The sequence below is a fragment of the Hyla sarda genome, chromosome 2 (assembly GCF_029499605.1).
Source record: "Hyla sarda isolate aHylSar1 chromosome 2, aHylSar1.hap1, whole genome shotgun sequence".
NCBI lineage: Eukaryota > Metazoa > Chordata > Amphibia > Anura > Hylidae > Hyla > Hyla sarda.
The window spans coordinates 305,021,769-305,043,416 of record NC_079190.1 but is presented as its reverse complement, the minus strand read 5'-3'; the positions used below and the strand labels follow the sequence as shown (position 1 = coordinate 305,043,416).

The 21,648-nt window shown below is 45.9% G+C and overlaps 1 protein-coding gene across 1 annotated transcript in view; it reads left to right on the top strand.

Annotated features, from left to right (window-relative positions):
• The window catches only part of LAD1 (ladinin 1), a 190,973-nt gene that overhangs the window by 105,453 nt on the left and 63,872 nt on the right, over positions 1 to 21,648 (top strand). Inside the window, exon 4 of the mRNA XM_056557618.1 lies at positions 13,932 to 14,071. Within this exon, the coding sequence (XP_056413593.1) occupies positions 13,932 to 14,071 (140 nt within the window). The remainder of the gene's footprint in view (positions 1 to 13,931; positions 14,072 to 21,648) is intronic.

Sequence of the window (21,648 nt, the reverse complement as noted above, 5' to 3'; positions counted from 1 at the left end):
GTTGTAGTTTTGAAACCTCTGGAAGTCCGCAGGTTGAAGACCACTGCGGGTGGGGGAGTTCACTCGAGTATAAGCCGAGGGGGGTGTTTTCAGCACGAAAAATCGTGCTGAAAAACTCGGCTTATACTCGAGTATATACGGTATTTAAAATCACTTTTTTTAATTAAAGTATATTAGAGATATGTTGTAGTACTTAAGTACTATAACATATAAATTTTTTTACTTCATGACAGTGCCCATTTAAGTTTTACATAATGCATATCCTTAATACTTACTTGTGCACACTAACACTTTTACAAAATAGACCGTTTTGTTCTGCCTACCTGCCTCAGCTACTATTCTGATCTTGCCACCCGCCTGATGCCACACATCTGATGCCAAGTTCTCCTTTTTTCACCCACCTTCGTCACCGGGTACTGGTATTGCCACCCACCACCCCACTCTGTCACCGGGTCACTTTCAGGACTCCTGATGCTGCTGATGCAACCTTCAGGCTGTCTCATTCTGACATCATATGTTCTCCCCATGCTGATGCCAGCTCCAGGCTGTGTCATTCTGCCACCATATGTTCTCTTCATGCTGATGCCAGCTCCAGGCCGTCTCATTCTGCCACCATATGTTCTCCTCATGCTGATGCCAGCTCCAGGCTGTCTCATACTGCCACCATATGTTCTCTTCATGCCAATGCCAGCTATATGGTCTCCTCTTGCTGCCACCAACTCAATGCTGTGTCATTCTGCCACTATATGGTCTCCTCATGCTGCAGACAACTCCAGACTGTGCCATTCAGCCACTATATGGTCTAATCATGCAACCGCCACCTCAGACTGTGTCATTCAGCCACTATATGGTCTCCTCTTGCTGCCGCCAACTCCAGGCTGTGTCATTCGGCCACTATATGATCTCCTCTTGATGCTTCCACCTCCAGGCTGTGTTACTGTACCACCATGTGGTCTCCTCATGTTTCTGCCACATTAAATGAAACTTTTTAGGTTCATCTATTTGAAATCTTCAATTTAAATGTAAAAAAATGTCTTTAATCTTTTCAATTGTGAGGCCCTATGGTCTCGTCAGGCTGTTGCCACCTCCAAGCTGGGTCATTCAGCCACTATATGGTCTCCTCATACTGCCGCCACCTCCACGCTGTGTCATTCAGCCACTATATGGTCTCCTCATTGTGCCGATCTGCGACAGTGATTCTAATAGCAACGCCTCATTATAACAGTATTATTTCACTAACCCAGCACACTCCCTATGCGTGTTACAGCAAGGCAAAGTGTTTTACACCCCTATTAAGGCACTCTGTAGGCCAGAAATAGCTGGTTTTAATAGCGATTCGCCTCGAATAAATTCAGACTGAAACACATTTTTTGGGAAAATTCGTTGAATCGTCCAAATCAAATTTTTCTAAAATTCGCTCATCTCTACTGGCAATGTTCGAAAGTTCTGCAAACCAATGTCACCCTGAAGTTTGGATCGAGACCAGGTTTGCTGGACTCAGCTCGCATATCTCTAGTTATGGTTCTGTATGTTGTTTGTGTGTTCCATGCATTGTACTATTTAGCCTGTGAAGGACACCAGGTGTAAATTTATACCCATGATGCCTGGAACTTAAAGCACCAGGGTGTAACTGTACACCCTGGAGCAATAAGTGATTTTTAAGCGAGCCAGAATCTGTGGACTCATAGAGGTGAATATTAGCTACTATAGACATTATCGTGGGGGTCAAATGAGCTAAAATGGTGGCAGGGGGTCACCCTACCTGCCTCCTTTTGAAGGATCAACAAGTTACTGATGTAGCCGGGCTTCGCCAAATTGCATCACTTGTTCGCCAATCACACTGTATAATGCTCTGCAATAGGCACAGCATTATACAGTGAATGCAATCCAATGACTGCATATAAAAAATCTCCTATGGACATATAAATAATAAACATATTTGTTATAGCCGCATGGGTAATTGTTTATATTTATGATCCCACACAGTAAATGGTATAAAAGTATGTTCTAATCAAGGCTAGCTGAGAGTTGTAGTACCATAGTAGGGTTTTGATAACCTAGTGATCCCATGTAAGCCCAACAATCCTTTTGTCAAATGGGTTATAACTGTAATGTCAGTGGAAAACTTACATGTATGTCCCACTGCGGTTATGAAGCGAGTGCAGGAGCTGTGCTCGCATAATAGATTGCGGGTGCTGGATGCTATCAGCAGCCAGGAACCTGCAGGTAATGGTGAACATCAGCGATTGCACTGATGTCTGCCATTAAACCCCTCATATGCTGTGATCAGTATTGTTCCTGTGGCTGATCTGATCACCCGCGCCACAGCGGCGGGTATCAGATCAGCTAAGATGACTGCCTGAGGTCTCCTTACCTGCCTCTGGGTGCCATCATGGGGTGTTCTTTCTTGGTATGCCATCGACCAGAGAAGCAGATTGACGATAATACTGACCAGTGCTATGCCTATTATTTTTCTATTAAGCACAGAGTTGTATGTTACAGATTTTAGGCAGATGAGTGAAGAGTGAATCAAATGTTACATTGGTGTATCGGTGAAAGATATACAGAGGAGGATGCTGGCATGCAGAGCTTCACAGATGATAGCTGTTTCAGTCAGGGTTACTCTTTTTCTGACCTTACCTCTCTCTGTGTGTCAACCTCATGTCTTGGGTCGCGATGAGCACAGATGGGCATTACAAGATATATAGATGAGAATGAAAACATACTAAAAACAAGAGAAATTGTTCTGAATGTGAGAGCACTGTGGTCAGACAGAAAATAAATTCAAAAAGAAAATAACATCCTCCGTAGTATACAGCAGCTGATAAGTACTGGAAGGATTATGATTTTTAAATAGAAGTACATTTCAAATCTGTTTAGCCAATTGCCCCATAACAGAGGAAAAACTCATTCCAGAATCCATTATGGAAATAAGAATAAATCCCTGGATCAACATTCTACCCCCATAAATCTACTATCCATAACCTGTAATATTATATTTTTCAAGAAAAACATCCAGACCCCCCCCCCCCCCTTGAACTTGTTTATTAAAGGGGTTCTCCGGTGCTGTCACGCCCCCTCCCATAGGTTTGCATTGAGGGGCGGACCGTGACGTCACACGGGGGCGGAGGCGTGACGTCACACTCCGCCGGCCCTGTGTTCGCCGGTAATCAGACCCAGAGCGAACACGCTCCAGGGACTGATTACAAACAGGCTGCCGCATGCAAGATCGCGGGGGTCCCCAGCAGCAGGACTCCCGCGATCAAGCATCTTATCCCCTTTCCTTTGGATAGGCGATAAGATGTCTAAGCACCGGAGAACCCCTTTAAGGCAGACATCACAACATCATGTAGCAGAGACTTACAGAGTCTCGCAGCTTTGTCTGTGATAATAGTGAAACCTTCTTTCCTCTAGATGTAGCAGATGCCCCCTTGTAGTGGTTACTGGGCCTAGGTATAAAATGATCACTACATCACCCCTAAGTCATCTTTTCTCCAAACTAAATAACCCCAAGCTTGATAACCTGCCTTGGTACTGTAATCCTGCCATACCACCAATTATCTTTCTCAGCCTCCTCTGAACCCTCTCCAGTTCAGCTATGTCCTTCTTATATACAGGTACCCAGAATTGGACACAATACTCCATATGTGGTCTGACTAATGATTTATACTGAGGTAAAACTATGTCTTTGTCATGAGCCCTCGATGCCTCTCTTGATAAATCCAATGACTTTGTTAGCCTTGGCAGCAGCTGCCTGGCACTGATCACAAAAGTTGAGCTTACTGTTCATCAGTACCCCCAAGCCCTTTTCGTTAGAAGTTTTACTTAATGTCTTATTAATAGGCACATAATTGTACATGTTGTTTTTACGCCCCAAGTTTAAAAACACTTACATTTATCCACATTAAATTTAATTTGCTTTGTCTGTGCCCAAGTTCCAGCTTCCCCAGATCCCTCTGTAATATTATGTTCTTCTGTGGTGATCACCTTACCCAGTTTACTGTCATCTGCAAATATTGATATTCTACTCTGTAATCCCTGATTTATTAACATAGTGCAAAGAAGTGGACCCAGTACTGACCCCTGCGGTACAATACTTGTTTCTGTCACCCAACCAGAGTAAGTCCCATTGTCACAACTCACAGGCTTTTAGGTTCCAGGATCCCTTGTTGACCCTTTTTTAATATTGGTACCACATCTGCTAAGTGCCAGTCCTGTGGAACAATCTCTGTCATTATAGAATCTTTAAATATAAGGGTCTGTCTAGCATGGTACTTATTTCCTGCAAAACCTTGGGATGGATGCCATCTGGGCCCGGTGATTTGAGTGTTTTTATGTTACTAAGGCAGTACCGCACTTCCTGTTTGGCTAAGCAGGCGAGATTTGCTAAAGAATTTACATTATTCCTTAGCCTGTTATCTGACATTAGATTTAATAGATTGGCCTTTTCCTCATCCTCCTCCCCCATTACACCTAGATTATTTGTTTAAGGGGTACTCCACTCTAGACATGTTATGAAGGGGGGTCTGGCTCAGAGGTCTGATTGAGGGGGTCTGTGACACCGCCTCCCATAGGCGTGCATTGAGGGGGGCACACGGGGCCGAGCCTTGACTTCACAACGCTCCGGCCCCATGATCGGCAGTAATCAGACCGGGGACTGATTTTAACAGGGTGCGGCGTGCAAGATCACGGGGGTCCCCAGCGGCGGGACCCCCGCGATCAGGCATCTTATCCCCTATCCTAAGTGCTGGAGTACCCCTTTAAGAGTGATCATGTCAGTACTTGAAGCAGAACTCTTTGTCAGGACCTTCCGTTGAGATTTCACACTACGGAATCTCCAAATGGACAAAATCCAAATCTGGAAACTCTGAGTGCGGGCAGCGCCAACTGATTAAGGACAGCGCACACATTTCCATCCCCATAGATGGCAATGTCAGTTGAGCAGAGAATTTGTTGAGGGGATTTTCAAGGCTGAAAGTCCACCTCAAAAACTCTGCATTGTGTATTGTGCGCTGTGCAATGGAATCCCATTGTCATCAATGGTACTCTGCTGCAGCGGAATTACCAAGTGGAATTTCAAAACGTAATTTCACTCAGAAATTCCGTGGTATGAAACCGGCCTGAGGCTGGAATTCCACTGAGGATTTTTTAGCAAAAACGCTGTAAAAAAACGCCAATATTCTGCAAAATGCCTGATCCACTAGGTATTTTTCAGTTTGGCGTTTTTTTTTTTTTTTATCTTTTTTGGCGTTTTTCACCAATTTTGGGCTCAGAGGCTGGTTTTTAAAAATGTCCAATAAAACCTAGTTCGGCATTTTTTTTGCACAGAAATCGTGGCGTTTTCCTCCCATCGTGGCGCTATGTTTAACTTTGGCATTTTTGCTGGCGGTTTTTATTCTTTTTTTTTTATAAAAATTTCGTAGGGTACCATTAAAAAAATAATAAAAAAGATACAGTAGTGATGGAAAAAATTATATTTAACGAATTGTATCTTTTTTAAAACTAAATTGTTATTCATTTTTAAACAGGGATCAATCTATGTGTGCGGGCAGGGCAATAAAAATGTAGTTGTGTGTGTGTTTTACACTTTTTTTCAACATGTTTTAGGTAGTACTACTAGTCCCAGCATGGAACACACTGTTCCATGATGGGAGTAGTAGTACCTGTACTAATTGACAGATCACCCCGGGTCCGTTGTGATCCTTCTGTATAATTGATAGATACGGCCGGCCGCTCTTTTATGGTCCCCTGCACTGACGTATATATACACCTATACATATTTCCCGCAGAGAGCTGTGATTGGCCAGATGGTTCCAGCCAATCACAACTCTGTGGGAAATATTAATCGTTGTATATATACGTCAGTGCAGGGGACCATAGAATAGTGGCCGGCCGCATCTATACATTATACAGGAGGATCACAGCGGGTGTCAGTAGTGACACCCGCTGTAATCTGTCCTTAACTGCAAGTACTACTACTCCCAACATGGAGCACACTCTGCTCCATGCTGGGAACTGTAGTACTTGCATTAATAGAAAGATCGCAACAGGTGTCAGAAGTTACACTCGCTGCGATCTGTCTATTAATGCAGGTACTACAGCTCCCAGCATGGAGCAGAGTGTGCTCCATGTTTGGAGTAGTAGTAACTGCAGTTAAGGACAGATCACAGGGATCTTTTTCCATCCCTACTGCATCCTTTTTTTTTTTTTTATTTGGTACCCAACAAATTTGGGAAAAAAAACGCCAAAGGGGCCATAAAAGCCAAATTTCCCACAGAGGTAAAAATGCCAGAAAAAAATGCCAGAAAAATGCCAAAACACAGGGAAAAATAGTGGCAGTTTTTCAGGCGTTTTTAAGCCTAAAACCTGCGCAAAAACCTCAGTGGAATACTAGCCTAATGGGGCTTTGATTATAGGCAGAATTGCGTATTTTCCTATCCGTATAAGTCAATGAGAATCAGCTGCAGAAAATATGCAGCAAAATATGGCACGTGTGACCCTTCCCCTACTGTGTAATAAGGCCTCTTACAGTATTATGCTCCCTGACACATTTTTATGCCTGTATTCACACCACTATATTGTGGTCAGCCTGAGCTCTATATACTTAGTAATGTAAACAGATTGAAAAACCCATCAAAGAAGAGCAGGACATCCTCTTCCTAAACTTTTCACTGTGGACAGCTCTCTTGGTTTCCTCTGTTTTGTGATACAGAATACACAGCGCTCAGTAACTGATCACACACCATGTCAATGACCTATTCAAATCCCAATGAGGGGAAATGCATCTTACCGTGTTTCCCCGAAAATAAACCCTACCCCGAAAGTAAGCCCTAGCAGTATTTTCAGGGTGGGCTGCAATATAAGCCCTACCCCAAAAATAAGACCTAGGTCAGGGGTAATCAACTGGCGGACCACGGTCCAGATCCGGACCGTGGCCGTCAGTAATGCCCGCTGACACCCCCCCCCTTTGGCTGGTCCCATATCTAACTATCTATCTTCATACCGTACGGAAGCTGCAGCGGGACCTCCTTCTGTTGCTTAGCAGCTGGGCAGGGGCACTGTCCCTGCCCCCGACTGCTAAGCAACAGAAGGAGGTCCCGCTGCAGCTTCCGTACGGTATGAAGGTGTAAGGTATGGTAGTTTATTATGGCAGAGGGGTGGGGGGCACTGTAGGAGTGTGGAGGATGATGGGGGAAGGGGAGGATGGGGGGCTGTAGCAGTGTGGAGGATGGGGGGCTGTAGCAGTGTGGAGGATGGGGGGCTGTAGCAGTGTGGAGGATGGGGGGGCTGTAGCAGTGTGGAGGATGGGGGGGCTGTAGCAGTGTGGAGGATGGGGGGGCTGTAGCAGTGTGGAGGATGGGGGGCTGTAGCAGTGTGGAGGATGGGGGGGCTGTAGCAGTGTGGAGGATGGGGGGGCTGTAGCAGTGTGGAGGATGGGGGGGCTGTAGCAGTGTGGAGGATGGGGGGCTGTGGGAGGATGGGGGGCTGTAGCAGTGTGGAGGATGGGGGGCTGTAGCAGTGTGGAAGATGGGGGGGGGGGGGTGCGGCATCCTCCACACTGCTACAGCCCCCCATCCTCCTCACTGCTTCAGCCCCCCATCCTACTCACTGCTACAGACCCCCATCCTCCACACTGCTACAGCCCCCCATCCTCCACACTGCTACAGCCCCCCATCCTCCACACTGCTACAGCCCCCCCATCCTCCACACTGTTACAGCCCCCCCATCCTCCACACTGCTACAGCCCCCCCATCCTCCACACTCCTGCAGCCTCCCCATAAATAAATAAGCCCTACCCTGAAAATAAGCCCTAGTGTGTTTTTTGGGACTAAAATTAATATAAGACCCGGGCTTATTTTCGGAGAAACACGGTACCATAACACAAATGTATTATATGGTCCAAATCTAAGTTCTATAGGGAATATTTTCTATGTTTAACCATGTGACATAAATAAGGCCAGAAAACACCTTTGTATTCTGGCCATGTTAGAGCAGTTCTTACCTGATCAGACTTAGTCACAGAATACAGAACTATGACATTCATTGACTATAGGGGGAGTCTTCTGTGATTGTAGATTTTCTCTTATATTCTCCATCCTGTCAGGACAAATATGATGATATCTCCTGACGACTGTAGACTATACCTACCAAAAAATACAGAAATAGTCAGCTAATGTATTAATACGATGGAGACAAATGTGCACGTGCATGCCACCATGGCTAATACAAAACATACAAAAGAAGATTTGCAGCAGTACTCTGCAAACACTAAGGTACATGGGCACTATGGATGTAAGCCATTTTATATATTTGCATTGCCGCTATATTACTTATAAATGTGAATTTGAATTCTTAGCGCACCTTTTGATCAAAACGTGTCCCCCATCTACCACAAGGAGGTGGGCTCATTTTGAATGGGGCCCTAACCTTCTATTGCAGTGATTCCCAACTGGTGTGCCGTTCGGCACTGGCCGGGGTGCCGCGTGCCCGGGGTGCCACAGGATTTTGCTGTCAAAATTTTATTTTATTGTTTTTATTTCCCTCCCCGGCGCCACAGGGGGAGGGAAGTTTGTGTGCGCTGTGCGTGCACCTGAGGCTGTATCAGATAGAGGAGTAGTGTGCTTACAGGACCTGCGATGATGTCACTGTCATGTGATCAGTCACATGGAGGAGGAGGAGTCACATGATCAGGGGCTGCTGTTCTAGGCCTCAGTGTTCTCCTACGTCCCCCAGCATCCCCCTCCCCCCTGCGGCCCAGAGAGGGGAAGTATGCGGAAGCTGCGCGGGCCAGTGTAGTGACCCGTGCTCCAGTGTCCCCCTCCCCCCTGCGGCACAGTGAATGATTGCCCTGCCGGAGCCCTGAGTCGGTGCCCTGCCGGAGAGGGGAAGAAAGGGGAAGAAAAATTGCTTGCTTAAGGTTCTGTACCATGTCCACCCCTCCCCTCACCCATGTCCACCCCTCCCCTCACCCATGTCTACCCCTCCCCTCACCCATGTCCACCCCTCACCCATGTCCACCCCTCCCCTCACCCATGTCACCCTTCCCTCACCCATGTCCACCCTTCCCTCACCCATGTCCATCCCCCCTCACCCATGTCCATACCCCCCTCACCCATGTCCATACCCCCCCTTACCCATGTCCATACCCTCCCTTACCCATGTCCATACCCCCCCTTACCCATGTCCACCCCTCCCTTACCCATGTATTTTATTTTAACAATTTATGATTGATATGTTTTACAGATCCATCACAAAGTTTAAAGCAGACATGTTTTATTCTGACTTATGGCGGGTTCCTTAATAAATATTTTATATTTTACTGTTCATATTGTTGTCTACTCTTATAAATCAAAGAGCAGATGTGTCTGCAAAATGGCACACTACTCCCTGTGGCACCAACCCACACAATACTTCCTAAGCGTTCACACATAATAGGGATCAACCGATTATCGGATTGGCTGATATTATCGGCCGATATTCACGATTTTGTAAGTTATTGGTATCGGCATCTAACCATGCCGATAATGAGTCTTGCCCGCAACACCCGGAGAACGGTGCTGCTGTTTTGCATCTCCAACACAGCTACGGCAGCCCTGTAAAAGAACCGCAGTGGCTGCCTGGGAGAGGCGCTTTGAACTTCGGCATGCATGGCGCTGCTGCGCTTAGACGTGAGGTCACGTCACCGTGGGGGTGACGTGACCTCATGTCTAAGCGCAGCGCCACCGATCAGTGCGCCCACCACCCTGCTCTCTCTCACTCTTGTACAGGGCCCTGCTTGTCCTCAGGTACAGAACCCTGCTAGTCCTCAATGTACAGGGCCCTGCTTGTCCTAGGTGTACAAAGCCCTGCTTGTCCTAGGTGTACAGAGCCCTGCTTGTCCTCGGTGCACAGAGCCCTGCTTGTCCTCGGTGCACAGAGCCCTGCTTGTCCTCAGTGTACAGAACCCCGCTTGTCCTAGTTGTACAGAGCCCTGCTTGTCCTCGGTATATCGGTATAAGTTATCGGCTATTGGCCTGAAAGTTCACAGGTTATCGGTATCGGCTCTAAAAAATCAATTTCGGTCGATCCCTAATACATAACATTCCTCCCCCCACACATACAAATCTCCACACCCAACCATGCTTTCCCCTACCACCTTCTTCTCCTTTTCTATATCTATTGTACAGACCGACACACACACACAGGTTAGGATGACATCATCAGGAAAGTCCTGCAGATAGAATGTGTCATCACAGGTCCTGAAGAAATATAGTCAGACACTAAAGGTAAAATTATAAATATGTAACTGGGTCAATCAAGCCCTTTTAGGGTACATTCACACATGCGTATTTTCTGCTGCAGATTTTCTTTTGATTTTGATACCCATTGAAGTCAATGGCAGCAAAATCAGCAGAAGCAAATCTTCAGCAGAAAATGCGCATGTGTGAACACCTTTAACCCCACCAGTACCAAGGGGGTACAGGTGCGCCCTCACGTCCTGGGACTTAAGGACCAAGGGCGTACCTGTACGCCATAGTCCCGTTAAACCCGGTTGGTCCCAGTGGGTGTTGCTACGGGCAGATAGGACCCATGGTTAATGACGGGCACCGCCGATCGGGCCGATACCCGGCATTAACCCTTTGATCGCGGCATCTAAAATGCGGGGTTGACGTTGTCGGTAGCTCAGTGGAGCTGATCGGGACATCCATTGCCACATCGCAGGACCCCATCAGCTGAGGTAATGGCGGGAGGGTTCTCACCTGCCTCCGTGCCGTCCGATCTGTCTTCTGTCTTCCTATGCAGGCTAGAGCAGCAGAGTGCCGAGAACACTGATCAATGCTATGCTATGGCATAGCATTGATCAGTATATGCAATCAGAAGATCAATAGGGGCTAACAAAAAAAAAAAAAGAAATAAAGTGTAAAACAAGAAAAATGAATAAAAGTGAATTAAACTTTTAATAGGGAAGGGTTTAAATCACCCCCCTTTTCCCAATTTTTAAATAAAATAATGTGATAAAAAATAATCATATGTGTTACAGCCGCATGCGTAAATCTCCGAACTATTAAAATATAAGGTTAGCTAAACTGCACGATCGATGGCGTACATGTAAAAAAAATACCAAAGTCCAAAATTGTGCATTTATGGCCACTTCATATAACATAAAAAAACTAATAAAAAGCGATCAAAAAGTCCCATCAAAATGTTACTGTTAAAATCTACAGAGCACGGCACAAAAAATTAGACCTCATATAGCCCCGTATGCGGAAAAATAAAAAAGTTATAGGGGTTAGAATATGACCATTTTAAACAAAGTCATATTTGTGCATGTAGTTATAACTTTTTTAAAGTAGTAAAATAAAATAAATGCTACATAAATTGGATATCCTTGTAACTGTATAGCTCTACAGAATAAAAATTAGGTGTCATTTTTACTGAAAATTGCACTGTGTAGAAACGGAAGCCCCTAAAATTTACAAAATGGCGGGTCTTTTTTTTTTTTCAATTTCACGCCACAAATATATATTTTTTGGTTTTGCAGTAGATTTTGTAGATTTTTTTAAATCACTGGTGTCAGAATGTTAAACAGATTTGTAAATTACTTATATTAAAAAATCTTAATCCTTCCTGTACTTATTAGCTGCTGAATATTACAGTGGAAATTCTTTTCCGTTTGAAACACAGAGCTGTCTGCTGACATCATGAGCACAGTGCTCTCTGATGACATCTCTGTCCATTTTAAGAAATGTCCAGAGTAAAAGGAAATCCCCATAGCAAACATATACTGCTCTGGACAGTTCCTAAAATGGACAGAGATGTCAGCAGAGAGCACCGTGCTCCTGATGTCAGCAGACAGCTCTGTGTTTCAAAAAAGAAAGTAATTTCCGCTGTAGTATTCAGCAGCTAATAAGTACAGGAAGGATTAAGACTTTTTAATAGAAGTAATTTACAAATCTGTTTAACTTTCTGGCACCAGAGTACCCCTTTTCCCACCCTAGACACGCCCCCTCCCAAAGACTTGCATTGAGGGGACGGGCGTGTCATCACACGGACTTCATCACGGACTTCCGTTCCCATAGTCGCGACTCAGACCCTTCAGTGCTTCCGGACAAAAACAGGTGGGTGCCGCATGCAATACTGCGGGGGTCCCCAGCGGCGGGACCCCCGAGATCAGACATCTTATCCCCTATCCTTTGGATAGGGGATAAGATGTCTAGGGTGGGAGTACCCCTTTAAGAGCCCGCAGGACAATATTTTGACAGCAAAGTTTAATGTAAATTGAGCCTGCACCAGGGGTGGACTAACTTGTTGGGCACTTGGGGACTCAGACACTGCTAACCCCAGAACATATAGACTGTATCAGGGTATTCTGGGCACTGTAGTTAGTAAATGCAACTTCCAGCATCCATGACACAGCCCATGATATTTTTGTGGATAACTTGATGCAGCCCAACCTCACCTAGCCTCTACTTCTATCTCCCAGATAATTTGAGTTTGAGACCCCTGTATTATAGCATTATATATAAAGAGAATCAAATCTTAGCAGCGAAAAATATTCCCGTGTCTTATGGCCACATTACTTAGGTATATATTTCTGCTGCTAATTTCTGCTGCTTATATGTAATGCTATATTAGTTTCTGCAATGGCAGTAAGTTCAGCTCACCCCACACGCCACAAAACCAGGCACGAACCAGTGCGGACCACACTGTAGTTACATAGTTAGTATGGTTGAAAAAAGACATACGTCCATCAAGTCCAACCAGGGTATTGCAGGGAAGGGTGTAAGGAGATAAGGGAAAGGGATGTCGTTTTATAATTCTGCATAAGCATTAATGTTATTTTGTTCCAGGAATGTATCTAACCCTGTTTTAAAGCTGTTAATTGTTCCTAATTGTTCCTGTAGTAACTTAGGAAACCAAGAAATCGTCGTCTAGCCCATATGCTCTTTGTATAGAAGGCTTCTTTATTCACAACATCACATAGACATACAGGAACCGCATGTAGACAGGTAATGCCTTTCGGCTACTTTACATAGCCTTAATCATACGTATAATTAAGGCTAAAACGCCATACCTGTCTACATGCGGTTCCTGTATGTCTATGTGATGTTGTGAATAAAGAAGCCTTCTATACAAAGAGCATCTGGGCTGGATGACGATTTCTTGGTTTCTTATAATAGTTTCTGTATTTGTGATACGGTCTGTGTATCTTTACATGCTGCATGTTGATATGTGATATATCCAAACTCTGTAGGCTGTGTTGCAGGACACAAAATGCCACCTTGCTGTTTTTCTTTTCCCCCTTGGGGAGAAACCATTGGGAGTGGGGGGGGAACACCTTTCATGAACTTTAGATAAGGTATGAAAAAGACATTTAACACAAAGATAATACCTAGTTTTTTGTTTTTTTTTATCTAATACTGTTTTCAGTAGGAAGTCTCGTTATTAGAGGAACCATTGTCCATGCTAGCAGGAGAAATAAATCTCTCATTGTTCATAGTTCTTTCAGTCAAAGATATACTTGAAAAATGTCTTTTCAAGGTCAGCAGACAAGTAAATTTATTTATGTCTAAAATGGTAGAAAAAGAAAAAAGTCATTTGAACACTTTTGTTAGAACTGACAACTTATGCCTCCGAAACAATATTACTTGAAAGATTTATCACTGGGCAATCACCCCTACTCATTTGCGACTTTATATTGTTTACTGATGCCTATACGAAGCTTGGTCTTTATGAAAAAGGAGAGACAAAAAGTTGTTAAGATGAAAAGCTAAGATTTTGTAAGATTGATTTAATATCAATGTTTAGAAAGGTATAAAGCAGTAGATAAGATAATTTTAATTGTCTTATGCTGGCATTGAGGGAGGAATGGGTGATATAAAACATGTAACCTGTTCAATGAATAAAACATATTTAAGTACCTAATTTGTTAATATATTTTATTAACTTAGGAGCACAATACAGCAAAACATTCCACCAGCATAAGTCTTTCTTTGGTTGAAACGCCATCAGACTCTGAAACCAAGAGCAGCACTTTAGCTACACCATCCACAAGTGGAAGCAACTCATTTAAGAGCCAAGTATTTGTCAGGTAAGAAAATATAATATATTTAATTAATTTACATAAGTCTGTGTTCACATCTGTACAATGCAACCCAGGATACCCCTAGATACAGGTATCAACTGCAACACCAAATGACTAGATGGCCACAAACACTCCTTTCCCAACTAGTGCTGAACCGAACAAAAGGGGAATGCACTTCTGACCCTTATACTAACCAATAGGCCAGACTTGGACCATCTTGATAATAGTGACCAAAACATAACACGTTTTTCTTTATCCTATGAAAACATTTCTACTTGTGGGGCTAAAAAAACATTAAACTTCAAGAAGGCCACCAACTAAGAGAAAACCTTATTTACATATATTAGGCCAGTATACTCAGTAATGAAAGTAAACAGGCTAAATGGGACATTTTTAAGAGCATCCTTGTAACACTCACATTTCTGAAAACAGGGACCCCGGTGTATGTTGATCCGCTGGATCTGTGTGGCAGATGACTCGGACCATACCAGGGAGCGGAGTCTAAGGTGACGCTGGTTTTCACCAGAGCCCGCCGCAAATTGGGATGGACTTGCTGCAGCAGGCGGCACCGAGGTCGCTACCCCTGGCATGCATCGACCACACAGGCGGCTGAGGAGATGCCAGGCACAGGAGGGATAAGACAGCTCGTGGTCTGGATAGCAGAAGGTCAGGGCAGCCAGCACAGTAGCGTAGTCAAAGTGAAGCAGGAGTTCAGTAGGGAGTCGGCAGAGGAGCAAGGTCAAGTCAAAAGAGCAAGAAATCTGATACATGGCAAGGCAATACAGAGGATTGCTTTCTCAAAGGCACAAGGCAACAAAGATCCGGCAGGGAACTGAGGAGGGTGGAGGAATTTATAAATGAGCCACAGGTGGATTACACTAATGAGCGTACTGGCCCTTTAAATCTTAAAGCTCCAGCACAGGTGCGCCCTAGGGGCCGGGGATACACGCGCCTGAGCAGAGAGGCAGAGGCAGGAGAAACACCCGGAGAGTGATGGACTGGGGCTCGCATGCGGGCGAGTCCCGCGATGAGAGTCCCAGCCCCGTCGGCAGCAGAACGTAAGGGGACCGTGCGCTCATGGCCAGCGTGTGTGGCCAGAGCGCATTACATAACAGTACCCCCCCCCTTTGGTCTCCCCCTCCGTTTAAGAGAGAGAAAACTCCCGAGAATGTCACGGCCCAGGATATTCTCCTCAGGCTCCCAAGATCTCTCCTCAGGACCGTAACCCTCCCAGTCGACCAAAAAAAATTTGTTTACCTCTCACAGTTTTTTCAGCAAGAATCTGTTTAACTTTGTAGACGTCAGATGAGCCGGAGACAGGTGTGGGGACAAGATTCCTCTGAAAGAACCGGTTTATGACAAGAGGCTTGAGGAAAGAGACGTGGAAGGAATTGGGAATACGTAATGTAGCAGGTAGACGGAGTTTGTAGGAGACAGGATTGATCTTTTGTAGAATCTGCAAGGGACAAAGGTAGCGGGGACCAAGCTTGTAACAGGGGATCTTGAAGCGGATGTACTTGGATGAAAGCCACACCATGTCACCAGAAGAGAAGGACGGAGGAGGTCTTCTACGTTTATCCGCTTGTGCCTTCATGCGTGAAGAAGCCTGGGACAATGACTGTCGGGTTTGTTGCCAGATGGTGGAGAAGTCACGGACCAGCTAATCAACACCGGAGGAGACTGGGAGAGGAAGAGGAGAACGGAGGTGGAGTCCGTAGACAACAAAAAAGAGGGACGACCTCGTGGACTCAGAATCCTTATGATTATATGAGAATTCAGCCCAGGGGAGAAGGTCGACCCAATCATCTTGGTGAGCTGAAAGAAAATGCCAAAGATGAGTCTCTAGGATTTGATTAACCCTCTCCACCTGACTGTTGGACTGAGGGTGGTAGACCAAAGAGATGCCCAGATTGATGTCCAGACAGTTACAAAGGGCTCGCCAGAACTTAGAGACAAACTATCCGAAACGATATGCTGAGGAAGACCATGTAAACGAAAGACATGCAACAAGAAGTACTTCGCCAGCTGCGGGGCAGAAGGAAGACCTGGTAGAGGAATGAAATGAGCCATCTTGGAAAACCAATCTACAACAACCCAGATGACAGTGTTATTATGAGAAGGTGGCAAATGGGTGATGAACTCCATGGCGATATGGGACCAGGGAGTCTCTGGAATGGGTAAAGGCTGTAAGAGTCCTGCAGGTCTTTGTCGAGGAGTTTTGCCACGGGCACATGTTTCACAGGACCGAACAACATTAGAAAGATCCCGTTCAAGATGGGGCCACCAGTAGTACCGGGAAATAAGAAGTGTCTTGCGTATTCCAGGATGTCCTGCTGTCAAGGAAGAATGACCCCATTTCAGGACCTTGCATCTCAATCTGGAGGGCACAAAGGATTTTCCTGGAGGAACTTGCTGAATCTCTGCAGGAGCAGCAGGAATCAAACGGTCAGGAGGAATAATATGCCTAGGCGTGGAGTCCAAACCAATGACGTCAGAGCACCTGGAGAGAGCATCAGCCCTGATGTTCTTGTCTGCTGGACGGAAGAGAATGAAGAAGATGAACCTAGAAAAGAACAGTGATCCCCTTGCCTGGCAGGGGTTCAAACACTGAGCAGACTGAAGGTATAGAACATTCTTATGATCGGAATAGATGCTGACCGAATGAGAAGAACCTTGCAATAAATTTCACCATTCCTCCAAAGCTAGCTTGATAGCGAGGCGTTCACGATCTCCAATGGAGTAATTCCTCTCAGCAGGAGAGAATGTCTTAGAGAAGAACACACAAGTTACACTCTTGCCCTTGGCGTTTTTCTGAGTGAGAACGGCACCCGCTCCAATAGATGAGGAATCAACCTCCAAAGCAAAGGTCCTCTCCGGATCAGGTCTTGTAAGCACGGGAGCAGAGGCAAACGCAGACTTTAAACGGGAGAAAACCTCTTCAGCCTCTTGAGGCAAAGATTTAGGATTAGATGCCTTTTCAGTGAGAGCCACAATAGGAGCAACCAAGGATGAAAAATGTGGGATAAACTGACGATAATAGTTAGTGAATCCCAGAAAGCGTTGAATAGCACGTAGGCCCGATGGACGAGGCCAATCCAATACTGCAGACAACTTATCTAGATCCATCTGCAGGCCCTGATGAGAGACAATGTAGCCAAGAAACAGAAGACTAGATTTCTCGAACAGGCATTTCTCCAGTTTGGCGTAGAGATGATTCTTCCATAGCCACTGAAGAACCAGACAAACATGAGTACGATGCTCCTCTAGGTTGGAAGAAAAGATCAGGATGTCATCTAGGTATATGACAATACAGGTGTAGAGAAGATCACGGAAGATATCATTGATGAACTCTTGAAAAACGGCTGGAGCATTGCAGAGACCAAAAGGCATTAGAAGATACTCGAAATGTCGGTCATGAGTATTGAAGGCCGTTTTCCATTCATCTCCCTTGCGGATAGGAAAGAGATTATACGCACCGCGTAAGTCCAACTTGGAGAAGACCTTGGCACCACGTAGACGGTAAAAAAGTTCTGAGATAAGAGGTAGAGGGTAACGGTTCTTGATCGTGATTTTGTTAAGTCCCCTGTAGTCAATGCATGGACGGAGTGAGCCATCCTTCTTCCCTACAAAGAAGAAACCTGCTCCAGCAGGAGAAGTGGACTTACGGATAAATCCCTTTTGGAGATTCTCCTGGATATACTCAGCCATGGCTTTGGTCTCAGGAACTGAAAGAGGGTATATTCTCCGACGAGGAGGAGTGGTACCAGGCAGAAGATCAATAGGGCAGTCGTAAGGATCATGTGGAGGCAGAGACTCAGCCTGTTTCTTGCAGAAAATGTCAGAGAAATCTTGGTAAGGTGGCAGCAGGCCAGGTAAAGGTGGAAGATGAGAAAAAACATAGGACAGGTTGGAGGCAAAAATTTTGACAGGATTGTCCCCAGCGAATTATTTTTCCAGTTCTCCAGTTGCGGGGAATGGCATTGCAGCCAAGGAAGGCCAAGAAGAATCTCAGAAGTGCAGTGTGGCAGAACATAGAATTCAATCTTTTCTTTATGCGATTGCATGACGAGAGATTCAGTACAGAAGTGAACATTACAGACCAGATTTTGTCCATTAACAGAGGAGATGAACAAGGGCTTGGCAAGCTGAGTAAGGGGAAGATGATACTTGTAGACTAAAGCCGCATCAATAAAGTCATATGCTGATCCAGAATCCAAAAATGTTGTAGCGCTGAAGGAAGACTTGGCTGAAGCGAAGAAGACTTGTACAGGAATAATTTAGTGTGGAGAGGTAGTATTCACACCCAGGGATGCCTCTCCCACGTACCCTAGGTGTGGGTGAACTGTAAAGTCCTTGAGAAAGTGCTCCAGTCTAGCACAATACAAATACAAATCCTCATTGCGTCGTTGTGACCTCTCCTGTTGCGTAAGATGAGAACGATCTCCTTGTATAACCTCTTCGGCAAGAGGCGCAAGAAACTGAAGAGGTGGACATTGAAATACGGGTGTCAGGGGGGCAGGTTCCCTCTCTTAGCACAATTTCTCCGGTCTTTCGTCAAAACACACATCAATGCGTGTGGCCAAGTGGATAAGTTCTGTCAAAGAAGATGGAGGATCACGTGCTGCAAGGGCATCTTTAATCCAGCTTGACAGTCCTTTTTTGAATGTGGCACACAAGGCCTCATCATTCCAGGCAAGTTCAGAGGCTAGAATGCGGAATTGAACCGCGTAGTCACCAACGCTATAATTCCCTTGGCAGAGGTTCAGCAACGCCGTCTCAGCTGAAGAGGCACATGCGGGTTCCTCAAAGACACTGCGAAATTCTGCCAAGAATGCCAACAAATTGCCACTGGATCACCACGGTCCCAAAGGGGTGTGGCCCAAGCCAGGGCTTTTCCGCACAGTAGACTAATGACAAAGGCCACCTTAATACGTTCCGTAACACTGTGTAACAAAGCCTCTGCACGACTTGGAATCCCCATCATACTTGGAAGGCAAAGGCAGGCGGAGCTGGGAGCCAGAAGACACTGCAGGAGCTGGAGGTGGGAGTGGGCAAGATTGTGATACCTGCGGCTGTTGCAAGGCCAAAAGCTGTTGCATCATGGTACCATGTACCATGATGCAACAGTACCACAACGGAGGGAAGATCCGCGACTTCAGGCAGGGGTACCTTAGCGGGATCCATGGCCGGATCTTACTGTAACACTCACGTTTCTGAAGACAGGAACCCCGGTGGATGTGGATCTGCTGGACCTGTGTGGCAGATGACTCAGACCGTACCAGGGAGCGGAGTCTAAGGTGCCGCTGGTTTTCACCAGAGCCCACCACAAAGCGGGATGGACTTGCTGCAGCAGGCAGCACCCATGTCGCTACCCCTGGTACGGCTCGACCACACCGGCGGCTGAGGAGATGCAAGGCACAGGAGGGATGAGCAGCTCATAGTATGGATAGCAGAAGGTCAGGGCAGGCGGCACAGTAGCGTAGTCAAAGCGAAGCAGGAGTTCAGTAGGCAGGCGGCAAAGGAGCAAGGTCAATTCGCACGAGATCTGATACACAGCAAGGCAATACTGAGGATCGCTTTCTCAAAAGGCACAAGGCAACAAAGATCCGGCAGGGAACTGAGGAGGGTGGAGGAATTTATAAGTGAGCCACAGGTGGATTACACTAATGAGCGTATAGCAGAGAGGCAGGAGAAACACCCGGAGAGTGACGGACTGGGGCTCGCATGCGGGTGCGTCCCGCGATGAGAGTCCCAGCCCCGTCGGCAGCAGAGGGTAATGGGACCATGCGCTCACGGCCAGCGTGTGTGGCCAGAGCGCATAACATAACAATCCTGAATAGATCTTATGGGTATAGACGTATTCGATATATGATAGAAAAAGAGAAATATTAGAAAAATATGGTTAATTAATACAGTTAGGGATGTGATAAATAATAAGAGAAAAGCATTCAGTCTACTGAAACAAGAAGGTAGTGGGAAGGTGTTAACAAATTAAAAGGATAAGAATAAATTAACCCAAAAATAAAGTACCGTATATACTCGAGTAGAAGCCGAGTTTTTCAGCACGATTTTTCGTGCTGAAAACACCCCCCTCGGCTTATACTCGAGTGAACTCTCCGCCCTCAGTGGTCTTCAACCAGCGGACCTCAAGATGTTTCAAAACTACAACTCCCAGCAAGCCCGGGCAGCCATCGGCTGTCCGGGCTTGCTGGAAGTTGTGGTTTTGAAATCTCTGGAGGTCCGCAGGTTGAAGACCACTGCGGCCTTCAACATCATCCAGCCCCCCCCCCCTCTCAACCCCTTTAGTTATGTACTCACCTCCGCTCGGCGGGACGTTAAGGTGCGCTGGTCCGGTGCTGCAGGAATGTCCGGTGGGGAGGTCGTCCGGTGGGATAGTGGTTCTGGGCTGCAATCTTCACCGGGGGGCCTCTTCTCCGCGCTTCGGGCCAGGCCCCGGAATAGTCACGTTGCCTTGACGACGACGCAGAGGGACGTTCATTACCAACATCCCTCTGCGTCGTCGTCGTCAAGGCAACGCCTCTATTCTGGGCCCGAAGCGCAGAGTTGTAGTTTTGAAACATCTGGAGGTCCGCAGGTTGAAGACCACTGTATCAGACATTGACAAGCGGTGATGATGAAGGTGGGGGGGGGGGGTGGCTGATGACGTGGTGATGAAGGGGGGGGGTGTGGGATGATGACAAGGGGATGATGAAGGGGGGGAGAGGATTATGACAAGGGGATGATGAAGGGGGGGATTATGACAAGGGGATGATGAAGGGGGGGTGTGGGATGATGACAAGGGGATGATGAAGAGGGGGTGTGGGATGATGACAAGGGGGTGATGAAGAGGGGGTGTGGGATGATGACAAGGGGATGATGAAGGGGGTGTGGGATGTTGACAAGGGGATGATGAAGGGGGTGTGGGATGATGACAAGGGGGGTGTGGGATGATTTAGGGGGGTGTGGGATGATGAAGGGGGTGGTGGGATGATGACAGCGGGATGATGACAGGGTAATGATGAAGGGGGGATAATGACAGGCGGTGATGATGAAGGGGGATGATGACAGGGTGATGATGATGAGGGTGTTAATGATGGGGGTCTGGATGATGACAGGGGGGATGATTTATTTCCCACCCTGGGCTTATACTCGAGTCAATAACTTTTCCAGGGATTTTGGGGTGAAATTAGGGGCCTCGGCTTATATTCGGGTCGGCTTATACTCGAGTATATACGGTAACAAATTAAAAGGATAAGAATGAATTAACCCAAAAATATTTTTCACCTACATAAATACTTAAATGGTACCTGTCATTATTAATAAAAATTAATATGGTATAGATTAGCCTATCTGAATTACTTTCCTTGATATATTATTATTATTTTATTTTTTCATTCAAAGTTATTCAAACAAAAAGGAAAAAAATAAAAAAAATACAAAATACAAATAGAATGAAAGGACAGCAATCCCAGGAGGATAAAAAAAAAAAAAAATAGTAGTAACAATAATGGGCCAACGCAGGGCAATTTCAGTATCAGTTGAACAGTTGGCACAATACTGGCAAAAAGTGGGGTAAGACCAAA